This window comes from Nestor notabilis, unplaced genomic scaffold, assembly GCF_000696875.1.
Source record: "Nestor notabilis isolate BGI_N333 unplaced genomic scaffold, ASM69687v1 scaffold15762, whole genome shotgun sequence".
In the NCBI taxonomy this organism is placed as follows: domain Eukaryota; kingdom Metazoa; phylum Chordata; class Aves; order Psittaciformes; family Psittacidae; genus Nestor; species Nestor notabilis.
Genome location: NW_009919829.1, coordinates 24,822 through 38,080, shown reverse-complemented (window position 1 = coordinate 38,080; position 13,259 = coordinate 24,822). Strand labels below are relative to the sequence as shown.

General features: G+C 34.8%; 1 protein-coding gene across 1 annotated transcript; it reads left to right on the top strand.

Annotated features, from left to right (window-relative positions):
* Window positions 1-231: 231 nt before the first annotated feature.
* LRTM1 (leucine-rich repeats and transmembrane domains 1) lies at window positions 232-3,062 on the top strand (the record flags this gene model as incomplete). Its single annotated transcript, XM_010010418.1, has 3 exons — window positions 232-519; window positions 592-828; window positions 2,629-3,062. Coding segments are annotated over 3 exons (959 nt in total), but the record flags the coding sequence as incomplete, so codon positions are not given.
* Window positions 3,063-13,259: the final 10,197 nt, after the last annotated feature.

Sequence of the window (13,259 nt, the reverse complement as noted above, 5' to 3'; positions counted from 1 at the left end):
GCCATGGGAAGTTCTTCATTTTAAGAACATGGCGGCACTAATTTTATTCTGCATTATAAAAGTACTTCAATAATATCTGTAATTAATGAATGTATTGTAAAATAAATGAATTCTATGCTATCTATGTTTATGATTAAGCTGCATACGCTTTGCCCATGTTAATGACGTGTATATTGCTAAAAGACAAAACATTTTCAACTCATTTTAAATCTTCTTTAATTTGTGATACAGGTATATGGCTTTTGCTTCTGAGTGTCATCTTGTTAATACACAGAGCTCATGGATGTCCTGACAAATGCCTATGCCATACAGCTTCAAAGACTGCAGACTGCAAGAATAGAGGATTTACTGAAATTCCTGCCCATCTACCTCCCGAAATTCAGATACTACAGTTGCAGAATAATCGCATTTGGAGACTCAACCAAAATGCATTCACTGGAACACCACTGCTCAAAATCTTAGACTTGTCTAACAATTCCCTCTCAAGTTTGGTACCAGGTGCTTTCCAAAAGTTACGGTATCTGCAGGTTCTAAACCTAACTAGAAATATGATTCACTACATAGAAAACAAAACTTTCAGTTTCCTCCCACACCTAAAAGAACTGGACTTGTCATCTAACAGCATTATACGTTTGCCTGAGACTTTTGGAAACAGCACAGGGAATATAACTTTGCTGTCTGTGAAGCATAACAAACTTCAGAAAATGGAAAGAGTTCTACTGGAATCACTTCCAAACCTGAAAGTAGTTCTTTTCAAAGATAATCCCTGGCAATGTAATTGCAATGTCTTTGGCCTGAAACTGTGGCTGGAGAGCTTTTTATACAGAGGTAAGGAATTCTTCTCATTACATACAATGCACATGAAAACACTTAACCAGACTCTAACTGATCTTATGCATATTAGCACAAGGAGGGAAAGTATACGAACACACAATCATATAGAATGTACAGATACATTCTGGAAATACATATGTGTCATGCGTATGCATACATATCCATATATATATATTATATAACAAGTATACTTATGCACATACATTTGCTTTAATTCTACTGACACATTTTTGCTAGAAACCAACCTACTGCTTAAAAGCTTTTTACCTAATGCACAAGAGTAAACATCAAGACTAATATCACTACTGATTTATCTTTAGAAAGTTTAGGATTCCATTTCATCTAGAAATTATCACTTGTTATGATAAAATATGACAAAATAGTACTGTGGCTCTACAGGTATTTTCTGCAAGTCCTAATAAAACATTTCTAGAGATGAAACATTGTCTGAATGTAAAGGTATTGATGGTTGTGTCCAATGTAACTCTAAAAGATTTCAGTATTTTTAGGTCAGTCCAGCTCAGGCAAATGACATTTGATGCATACTCATAACCACTTATAGAGCATGCTTTGGTCCAGGTGGGACTCTATAATCTTCTATTCCTAACACACATATTTAGTTACTTAATACCATAGAAGGATCACAGTTTCAGGATTTATTTAAATCTGCATTCAAACTAACCCATTGGAGGTGTCTTGAACCATGCTTTGGGTTTGGCTATTAGACACCAAGAGACATGCTGTTATGCTTGCATCTGCCTTGGAATATCATCAATATTTGTGGATTAGTCTCCAGATGTCAGCTTGGTCCATTTACTACTTTCTCAGACAAAGTCTTTTCAGGATGAAAATTTCTATGCCTGGCTGTAGCTGAAAGGTGGGTTATTTTAGACAGAGAAGCGGAAGAAAATTCAGCTGATTAGTTAAATTTTAAAAATATGTAAACACTGGTTTTGGCCTTGTTGACTCCTTGACACACTACACCCCTAAAGCTGTCGTGTATGGACTAATTAGAAACCTGAAGGCTCAGTGTGTGTTCCTCTACACACTGAGGAACAACTGCGTGATTTACCATGACTGAGGCTTCCTACTCGACTTCCCGTTACACTAAAAACATCCTTTGGGAGAGAGCAGACGCTGGCTCTAGGCAATCATGAAATTTACCATTTGAGCAGGGTAATAGAATGATTAATCCTAACTCCTTTAGATCTCTATATATTTTCTTACCATGAGCCTTGACTCAAAAAATTGCTCATGTATACATACAATTTACTGAACTTTCTCTTTGCTTCATTACAGTTAGCATATGATGTCAGAACAATAACTATTTCATGGAGTATTTCAAACAAGTGGGAAATCTTTACTAAGTTCCATTTCTTTATATATAAAGAAATAACGGTATGAATTTGAATTGAATGACTTTGCTATTAACAATACCTCTTTATTTTCACCTATGACTTAGTTCTTACTTTTCTAACACTGTTGGTTTTTACTTCTACATCCGTAAAGTCATAGATAACTTAATTCCTGATGAATTGCTTCTTACAAATGCTCTCTTATATGAGTGTTAAAGTGTTATAATCTCACCGTTGATCTAACTATAAAAAGTTCTTAAAGATGTAACTATTAATCTTTAAAATGATAAAGTCAAAGATAATGAGAAACGTACTTCAGGTTTCTGTTAATTTTACATGAAGATAATTCAGAAACCATGAAATCTTAAAACCATAAATTGGGTTTTGGTTGGGTTGTTTTCTTGTTTTTCTTTTTTTGCTTTTGTTGTTTTTTTTTCAGGAGGAATAAGTGATGGCATTATCTGCTCAGCGCCAGGGATTCGGAAGGGAAAGGACCTCCTCAAAGTTCCCTATGAGCTATTTGGGGCATGCCCTCTAAGGACAGCTCACTTTCATCTGCCTAGCATTCACCACCATAGCTCTGAGCACAGAAGTTCTCTGAAGCATCCTCATCACAGTGAGCATGGGGAAAACAGCCGTTCAAACTGTGAACCCAAACCAAAGCCAAAGCCTGTTAGTTTGCGTCATGCAATTGCCACTGTAGTAATAACTGGAGTTGTCTGTGGAATTGTGTGTCTAATGATGTTGGCAGCTGCTGTTTATGGTTGTGCCTATGCTGCAATTACTGCTAAATACCACAGAGAACATTTGGCCCCGGTCAGACAACATGGGACTCCTGAGGAAAAAGAGCCATTTGATAGTTCCTTGGCTTGAGTTACTTCTGTCTTTGGTTTCTTGAAAATAAAGCCTCACTTCGGTTAAAATGCTGGAATCCTTTTTTTTTTTTCTTTTTAATATATATATATGTATATTCTTTGGAATATATATCTTAAGACATTATTGTCCTGAAAAATACGAAATAGCTACAAAAGATTCACTATATTTTAAGATCTTAGAATACCTGGTATGTATCCAGAAGTACAATTCACAATCCATTTTAGAACTGGAGAGTCCATACTGATAACTTAAATGTGTTAAAAACACTTTCAAATACATGTTTTTGACCATCCAGTCTGCCCTAGAAGACAGCAATTAAACATTACATCTGTAAATTACAAAATAGGAAGTACCTTGTTAACTATCACATATAATTTTTAAATTAGTTGATGGGGAAGAAAGAAGAGAGCTGAGAAAATGCTGAGGAAAGAAGAAATGCTATGCTCTTTCAGACATGAGCACTGAATGAGCACATACAGCATATAGGAGGAGACAATACCCATTATTCTGCTGGCATATATGCTTGCTACAGACATTTCTGAAGCTTCTTATTCCCAAATCCACACACAAATGTTCCATTTTGCAAATATCATGACTGCAGATGCAGCTCCCATCACAGTGCTGCCCTTCAGTAGGCGAATAATATAGGTGCATGTTTACACATTCCCTTTCACAGAGAGAACATTCAGCTGAATTCATTCAAGGGTCCACCCTAACTTTCTGCAGTGCAGTTTTGCCATCAGAGGAAATCACAGCCAAAACCACTTGAGTAGTTTAGAACAGAAAGAATATTTTGAATGCGCAGAAGTATTTTTTTTTAATAATTCTTAGAAATTATTTTAATGCAACCAACAGAGATCAGCAACTCCCTCTACGTTTTCCAAGACTAGATAAAATATATATAAGGCTGTCTTTGACAGATGTCTAACGTGTTTTCTAACTCTCTGCTGTGACAGGGTTAGACCTGTCTAGGTAGCTAATGCAGAAATCAACTATGCTTATAGTCTAAGAGCTTTTCTTAGCAACCTCAACTTTTAGTGAAAATCTTGCCAGTTTATTCCATTGGGCAGAGGACTTGAGGGCAGTAGCTGAGTACCAGCCTCCAGTAAGTGCAAAAGAAGCTGTGCCGTGGCATTCTACTCTCCTTCCAACAGATGTTTTCCAAGATCAAGTTCTGTAGCTAATGGCCTCAACTGAGTAATGGGCTATATGGCAGGAGTCATGTAACCCCTGCTCTTATCTACTTAGTAATAATTGCAACCTAAATATGAAAGCTCATTCCTGCATCTGCAGTTCCTTTCATGTACAGATAAAATTAAGCATCTCAGTTTTAATCTAAATCTAGCAGACATTGAAAACAATCAATTACTGTCTGTCCTTTTTTTTAACTGCTAAGTACTTCATATTCTTATTTGACTCTGTTCATTCTTCTCTGTCCTGAACTAAATAAACCAAGCTGTTTTAAGTTTTCTTGTAATGCCACATTTTCCAAACCCCTTTTTATTTCTTTTTTCCTTTTTTTCCCCCCTGCATTCCCTTGAACCTTTTCTGTTCTTCTACATTTTGTTAAAATGTGGTACCCTAGATTGGGCACATTGCTTCAGCTGAGACATCATCAGAACAGAATTTATAGAAGATTTATATTTGGGCTTTTTAAATCTGATCTCTTGACAATGTATCTTAGAAGCAAGTTGCTTTTTTCTTTTAAATATTCAGTAAAGCTTAATGAATAATCTATTTTCAGAGTTGTCATTTGAGTGTGTAGATCTACATTTTCTACATTTTATATTTTGCTTTGTAAAATGTTATTGCAACAAATGGAATAGTTTTTCAGATAGAGAAGACTGAAGTAATACAGGATAGGATCTTATTGCCCATGGGCCAAAAAAAAGAGTTCTGAGCCATGCCAAATCAGTGCTTTTCTAATGGTGACAACCTAAAATAAGCACACTTGCACCCAAACTGTAGATCCTACAAAGAAAGCTTATAAACCTCTGACCTCCAGAGAGATTTCACCCATGGTGTCTCTAATAGGCTCGGATACAGCAATGCAAATAAGTTCCCACTCCTGATATCTTCAAGCAAAGGAAAAACAAGAAATGTATTGATATTTCCTAGTCTGGAACAAGCCAAGAATCTTCTAAGTCCTTAAAAAACAGTTCTATCAATAAAGAGCTTTCAGGCTTTCCTTACAGTAAGACCAAAAAAAAAACCAAACAAACGAAAAACCAAACCAAAACCAAAACCAAACAAGCAAACAAAAAAAACCCCAAAAAACTGAGGAAGAGGGAATCAAGGGCACAACATCATTTAAAGAAACTCTTTCCTACTCACATTTAAGATGCTTTGGGGATTTTCACATATACATAAGGCTGTAAAAATTGATATGGAGTTCTGCCAGAAAGTAAAATATCTCATACTTCCATTAGTTCACTTTGCTATGGGAGTAGAGCAAAGCAATCCATGAAAAATTTGTTAAAGAAAGAAGAAAAAAAAACCCACAAAACCACCAAACAAAAATCCCAACAAAAAATCACAGAGAAATTTATATTTAAGGTTTATATAAGTATATGTAAGATTTCCAAATGTGTTTGCAATTAACAAATTCAGTTATTTGTGATAAGTTAATAGCAGACATTCAACAGAGAAAAGTATTGATTCAATAAGTGCAAAATTATTTCTTTTTCAGTAGAGGAAACAATGTTCAGCTACTGAAAAACACAGATAAAAGGCACAATTTATTGTCCAAAACAATTATTGACTACAACAAGTGGAAGACTGGAGATCTAAGGATTCCCCACAGATCTGCCCTTAATTTGTAAAGCTTAGCAATGGACATCTGCTGCTGAAATAAGTTGTCTGCACAGATTTATTTTTCAGATAAAGGTTCCTGAGAAAGCTTTGTTGTTTTACCAGCAATCTCATGAGAGGTATTATAGTGAACACAGTATTTTTTCCTAGTCTCTGTGAAAAACACTTTTCCCCTCAAAAGTCAACAAAATATCAGGACATGCTACTCTGCAAGGTATTTACAAAGACAGAGAAAGTAGACATACTGTTGTGTTCCTGTGTTTTATAAAGAGGCTCATCATAATCGTCTGTTTTCAGACAAAGAGGCTTTCTAAAATTTTGATTTAGAACAGAGAGTAAAAATTATGATATGCCAATATTCTTTACAGGAAATATCTTTAGTATCTATATTGAAAGAAACAAAGCTAAACTGAAACATGTTTGCTTGCCATATGTCTTTCCACCCCGAGCTTGCAAAAAGTCAATCAGAATTCGGCTTCATTATTCCCTATTAATACAACGTCCAAACAAAATGAGGATCCCTCTTCTTGAATATCAAAGTAGAACATTTAGTGACATTATACATAGCTTATCTATCATTAACAACATTAACAAAAAAAACCCAAACAACTGTTGCCTACTAATAACCATCTATCTTTGCTGGCCAGAATACGAAGAAGGAAGGCTTTAATTAAGCATCCAGAAAGTACCACTATTTCTACAACTTTGATTTTTCCACTTGGCTGAAAGTGTCATAGTAATAATAGCCATAAGAGTGGTACTTTCCAGGCTTTCTATTACCTGAAATGTGACTGTATGCAACCCAGATGAGGTAGATAGCAATATCAATCATCTGGATATGGCAGTAAGCCACAACAGCAGTGAAGGAGTATGAATTAAAAGCCCATAATAAGCAAACCAACAACTACATACTTTGTAACTTTCTCCACTGAAAGCTGCACTTGCTCTCTCTTACTGATTAGAGAGGGAACCCCCAGTGTTTCAGGGCTATGCACACTATATGTTGGACTTTCTGTGTAAGACTGCCATCCTCATTTCAAGACTCACCAAACACATGAGAAAACACTGTTAATATTTGGAAATACAGTCTAGTGGTAGGAAAATAAATTAATCTACAGTACTTAAACTAGTATTAATGTAGTCACATGCTACATGATTGCAGCTTCATACTGGCACAACATTATTTGAAGTTTTCAAAGGCACCTGACAGCTTATCTGCTGCCTTGTTCTGCAAAATGTACCTAGAAGTTGATTGCTACTAGATCACAAGGATCTTCTCCCTGACCAAATTACATAGTACTAAAACCCAGTCAAGCAAACAAGAGATCCCAGTGGCAAAGCAGAAGTGCAGAAGCAAAGAGCAGGATGCTCTATGTAATTTACTACACATGTTAATACTATACACGTTGGGATACTGTTCTAATTCACCCTTCAGTGCCCCAGATTCTCTGAGAACAAGTGGTGAGGAAAGCCCAAGAATTAGATAAATAGGGGTTAAATTTTCAAGCCAACACTAGCTGAGAACCACCTTAAAAAGTTATTCAATTACTCAACTCCCTAATTCTCTATGATAAAATGAATTGAGAACAAATACATATAAATAAAAATGTGCAAACGGTTGTGAATATGCTGTCTAACTTCAGATTCCCTGTTCAGCCAGTGGAGGCAGGATTTTGCCACATGCTCTGAAGCATCCTGTGGAGGAGCTTACCTTTCTCTGTGCATTACCTAACAAACCATATTTCCTAAGTCATGGCTCCTAACCTAAGTCTGTGAGTTGTTTAATGTCAGACTGTACAAATACACATTTCAATTTTCCTGAAACTGAAAACATTAGTCTACATACTAATATTAGATTTATGAATACAAAGATAATACTCAAAATTAACAAGAAACTCCGGAAAAACATAAACCAGTGGTTTTCCACCAATGCATGAAAAGCATTTTGAGGGATTTACTAAATGCTACTGCTGAATATAATCTTCTGTGGCTTATAATGTGGAGTAAAGATTAAGTAAATCACTGTCTTGCCTGACAAGGAAAACATCTATTTTAGAATGCCTCAAAAATTCGGTTGGTGTGTCATTATGATGACATATTCATTTTCCCTTAGGCCTTCATACTAAAATGCAATTTTATAGATGGTACCATAAATTTTAAGGACTGTATATGACAATGACATTTGCTTAAATCTTTTTAATAATACAGTAATACCAAAAAAATGAGAAAAAACAAAGAAAAAAGAAAAAAGTAAAAGCAGCACAGAGTAGATATATTTACTCTATGGGCTATTGTAACAATAGCAGATTTAACTATCTGTGAAGCATTTACAGTATGTCTCTCCTAAAAATATCAATAGTTCAAACTAATTACTAAATTATTGGGAGTCACTCTTTCACAGCATGTTCTGGAATGTTGTTTAAAGAGAAATGTGCATGCAAACTCCACTTCAATTCATTAAAAAAAAAACTTAAAACCTGAATGGATTTTTGAGGTCACGTTTATGCAACACATGGAGAGATATATATATCTCTCTATATCTATATATATATATATATCTATCTTAGTTCCCTTGTGTGTGTGTTATATATATATATATATAGTTTCCTTGTGTGTGTGCGTGCATATATATATAACACACACATATATAAAATATATATATAACACACACGCATATATATATGTGTATATATATATAACACACAGGGAACTAAGGGAACTAAGAACAAAATTTTTCTAAAGGTATTTCTTTTCTGATACAATGCGCACATTTTCCTCCATGAAATTACAAAAGAATATTCCCTACCTAAAGCCCAGATCACCAGAAGCCTCAGTTACAGGAAAACTAGTATATCCACAACCTTTCCTTTCAAATTGTTGTTCTGTAAAGGTTGACCTGCTTTAGCTTATGGATGGGAAACAAAAAGGAGTGTCTAATTAAAATTGTGTCATTCAAAGTACCTAAGTGCTTTTAGGAATATTTAACATGGAATAACTGAACTTGTTATACTAATGTTTATTCTTAAAATGACATTAAAAGGAGAACAATGAAGATGATGGATGATGACACTTGTAAAAATCTCTCTCTAACCAGGGTTTGGAGAAAAAAACCTAGAACTTTTACATGGACTGGTTATAAAAATAAAGGATCAGCTTTGAAAAGTTAAATACTGGATCCTGGCTTTACTTAGAACAATTTGTTTGCCAGTATAAAACATAATATTCCTTGTTTATGTAATAAGAATTTTCAGTGAAAGCATTTAAAATCAAACTGTCAGTGACTAGAAGAGTTGGAGTCAGGCTGCCTTTTCTTCAAATTCAGTTACACCTATATCTGACTACAAAGCTCTGCTTAATGTATTTTAAATATATATTTTGGTGTATATTGAAATATAAATAATATCCACATAAAGTAACACGCATGATCTACAGTTTTAGCAGAAATCAATAGCAGGTGTTTCTTTTACTCTGCTAAGCCATATGGACATGCTTCTTTCCAAGAAATTTCTTACATGAGAAATTAGTCTCACAGCATTGCTGTGTGGCAGAGAACAGGGAGTAATTTACACTTATCACGACCTTGTGTTATGGCACCATCTACTATGGAATTAAATACACCTGCCACATATTTAAGAACAGTCCCTGGAGCCTTCTGTGTCACATACCTATATAAAGACAAGATACTATATAAAGATATGAATCATGGGTGGTAGAAAGGTATCTCCTGTTTGCTTTTCAGTTTTTACTGCTTGGTAGCAGAATACAATAGCTGTGAGAAAAAAACGGCCATCCTTAATTAACAGTAAATCTGTTCTCTTGAAAGGACTACGTACTACAACTATTATTCAACATATTCATGAATGGCAGAATCTGATCCTTATGGGTGTAGTATTCTCACAAGAGCTATAGACTTTTCGATAACCTTCTCCATGAAAGATTCTGCAAGTGTCTGATCTTCAGGCCATCTGTATGAGAAATGCTTAACACATAGAAGAAAAACAAAAACACCAATCAAGAAGCTTACAACTGTGAATAAAAACAGAGCTCCTTCTGTACTGATTTTTTCTTCTGTCTAAACAGGAATTACTGCAATCATTCTTTTTATGTAGCTTCAGCAGAAAAGAATAAGTCAGGGTAGATTCACAGAGCTATGGCAACGCTTGAATGCACATCCTAGGCAATCACTCTTCTTTGAGAGAAAATGACTGTAAAGATGCCTGTACATAAGAATAACATGGATTTCTTTTCTTTCCAGAATTACGCTGAATACGAGAAATCTTCAGATTACTGGAGTATTTTCATTTCTAATTTAGCTACATTAAGCTTCTGTTAATCTATTATTCCAGTTAAGTTGACATAGAGCAATGAGGACATTCTCTCTTCATAAACTACAGGAATGACTCTATTGGTAAAGTGTTTTATGTTTTTAAAAAGAGCAAATTAAAATATTACTTGATTTTGATTGAGAGACCACAGAAAAACATCTGTGCAGGGAGCACCCACTGAGTGTTTTCTGTGTCTTTATTTCAACTTTGATAAATAAGAAGTCCAAAACAAAACTGATTATATATAAAATATTTTGGTAGAAAATAAATATATAACTTATTTAGATGTTCTTTAGTACAATAGAAACAAACTTCTTTGCAATTCTACATTTTTATCGATAGATGGCAATAGTAATAAACCCCCGTGTTTTTCCTATCTAGTTAACGTACCTAGCTATATCCAATAATTTTAAACCATTTTCTATTGTGGAATGAACATGCTGATGACATTCAAACTAGGTTTCGGAGTAGCACCATCTTTTTATATGCTTATTTTTCAAATGTGTCCTTTGCAACTGACAGCATAGCCAGATATATAGACAGATATACAGATACTTGGTAATCTTACTAATCTTTAGAAGGACTCGTATTCACACGGTATCATGCTGCTGTTCTATGTCCTGCACTACTACAAATGCAGGCACACTTCATGGTCTTACTGTCACAAATTTGCATAATTCTTTGCCACACAGACCTGGTTTCAAAAGAAAGAGAAAACACTTTACCAGGGTGGTAAAACCCTGGAAGAGGTTTCCCAGAAAGAGTGCAGCTTCTCCATCTGTGGAGAAATTCAAGACCTGTCTGGACACAGTTCTGGGTACCCTGTCCTAGCTCAAGATTCTGCTGAAGATTTATTCCACTGAGATTGGACTAGATGATCTCAAGACTTTGATTCCAACCTCAACCACACATGTATACAAATATTCTGCACAAAAATAGGCATAAAAGAATTAAGGAAAAACTGTACTTAGTTTCTAAAGTTACAAGCTTTCTCTTTATTTTTTTTTTTTTGTTACTAAACAAAAATGAACTATATCTCCTGCAACCTCTAAATTTCAAATGACTGTGAGACTGAAGACACTGCCTTTGTATGACTCAATTCTTCATTCTTCTGACTAGGTGTCCAGAGCTTTTTACTAAGCACTGCTATGGACTTTTTTCAATGAGGCTTGAAATTCCAGGTTCTGCTTTTGCTACAAAGGAAAGTTAAGAAGTCTTGACAATTTTCATCAGACATTTAGACATTTTCTTCAGTGTTCTTTAATGAATTTTTGCCCTAAGAAGATTGTGTCAGTTCGGCTATCTCTAATTAAACATCCAAGGGTCTAATTTTCATGTTTTCTGTGAACAGCAATGGCATCTTTCAAGACAAAGGTCTTTTAAGGTCCTATATTGTACTCTAGCTTTTGAGCTAAAATGCACCTTTAAGGAAGTACATATATGAAGGTTCATGTACTCTCTCAACACTCAAAAATCTCAAGAAAGAAACATTTTTCATTTTTTACAGCCTGCTTTAATCCATGATGACTTTCATTTGTTTGCTTCTGTCCCCATCTCTTGCCAGAAATGTCTTGGTGAGCAGAATCTTTAAAAATTTATTTTAAACAAAATCAAAATGATGAAACCATCACCTTTCCCCACCCCCAAAAAAATGGAAATAAAACAAGTATGTAACATATACAAATTCTATGCCTCACTTATCCAGATGCCCACATATTTACTACTTGGAAGCAGAGATTCAGATAAAGGACCTGAAATGAGTTCACTCATCATGCAATATCAAAAAATACAAGATTGTTATGCTGAATTCCATCAACAGTTAGCTTGAAATATATTGCTTTTCACACATAATTCAGTCTTAATGTGCCTCATTTTTAATAGCTAAATTACTACCACCTAACTTCAGATAGCCTATATTGACTGGCTTCATCTTGGTCACCAAAAGGTATACTGATCTCATATGAATCTCATGGAATTTCAAGACTAGGGTGATTCTATATTTTTTAGATCATGTTCATAGCATCATAGAATAGTTAGGGTTGGAAAGGACCTTAAGATCATCCAGTTCCAACCCCCCTGCCATGGACATGTTGAGAAGAATAGAAAATAAAATTCCAACATCTTGTATTCTCCTTCACATTGGAATATGGACAGTTGGAAGAAATTTAACATTTCAGTGTAAACTTGACACAGGAGGGATGGTCATAGAGAACACTAAGATATAGCAATTTTGAGAGTAAATGTGTTCAAATCTAAAAAACTCACCTACATTCAGTACAACTGTCCCTTTCTCTCCTGCAAATAAATTGAACTCTGTATAAACAGTAATAAATAATAAATGAAACTACACACATATTAAAGGCTTATCTCCTTCTTCCACACTTTCTACGGAAATTTGCATTCACTTAAGTAAAAAAAAAAAAGGCAAAAAACACACCCCACCCCCCCAAAATTTAATTGAAAGACAGAGATTGCTTAAAAGCAAATGACATGGGTTTTGCCAATAAGCAAAAACGTTCTGACAGTCAACTGCTATCAGTAGGTACAGATGGTGAAACAGCAGCAACAACGCTTAAGTTCTCTGTGGTAAGTCTGGAGACTCATTGATTTTAGGATTTTTTGCATGTACTAAAGAGCTGAGTCTCCCCTACTTGCAATAAGCCTTAGTTTAGATTGGCATATGAAGTGTGGTATAACTGGTGTTTTCCTGCAAAAACAGAATTAACAAATAAATATATATATATGTACATATATAAAGAAAATAGAAGAGGATGAAGATTTTGTAGTAAGAGTTGGATTTGTTTCTTATCCCCCCTCTCCTTAGAAACTCAGGTTTCCATTTTATAATGTTCTAGTTTCCCTCTGCCAGTTTTAAACTCTTGTAGTTGTCTGTAATAAACAACATTCTGGCAGAACTTCATTTTCAGTCAAATCCCTCTAGAGAATAGAATAATTTTACATAAAATGTGTATCCCATCCTGCTACTTTCTGTAATCCACTCAAACCAAATGGGGATGAGGAATACTTATTTCACACAAATTAAAATGAGATTTTTTGG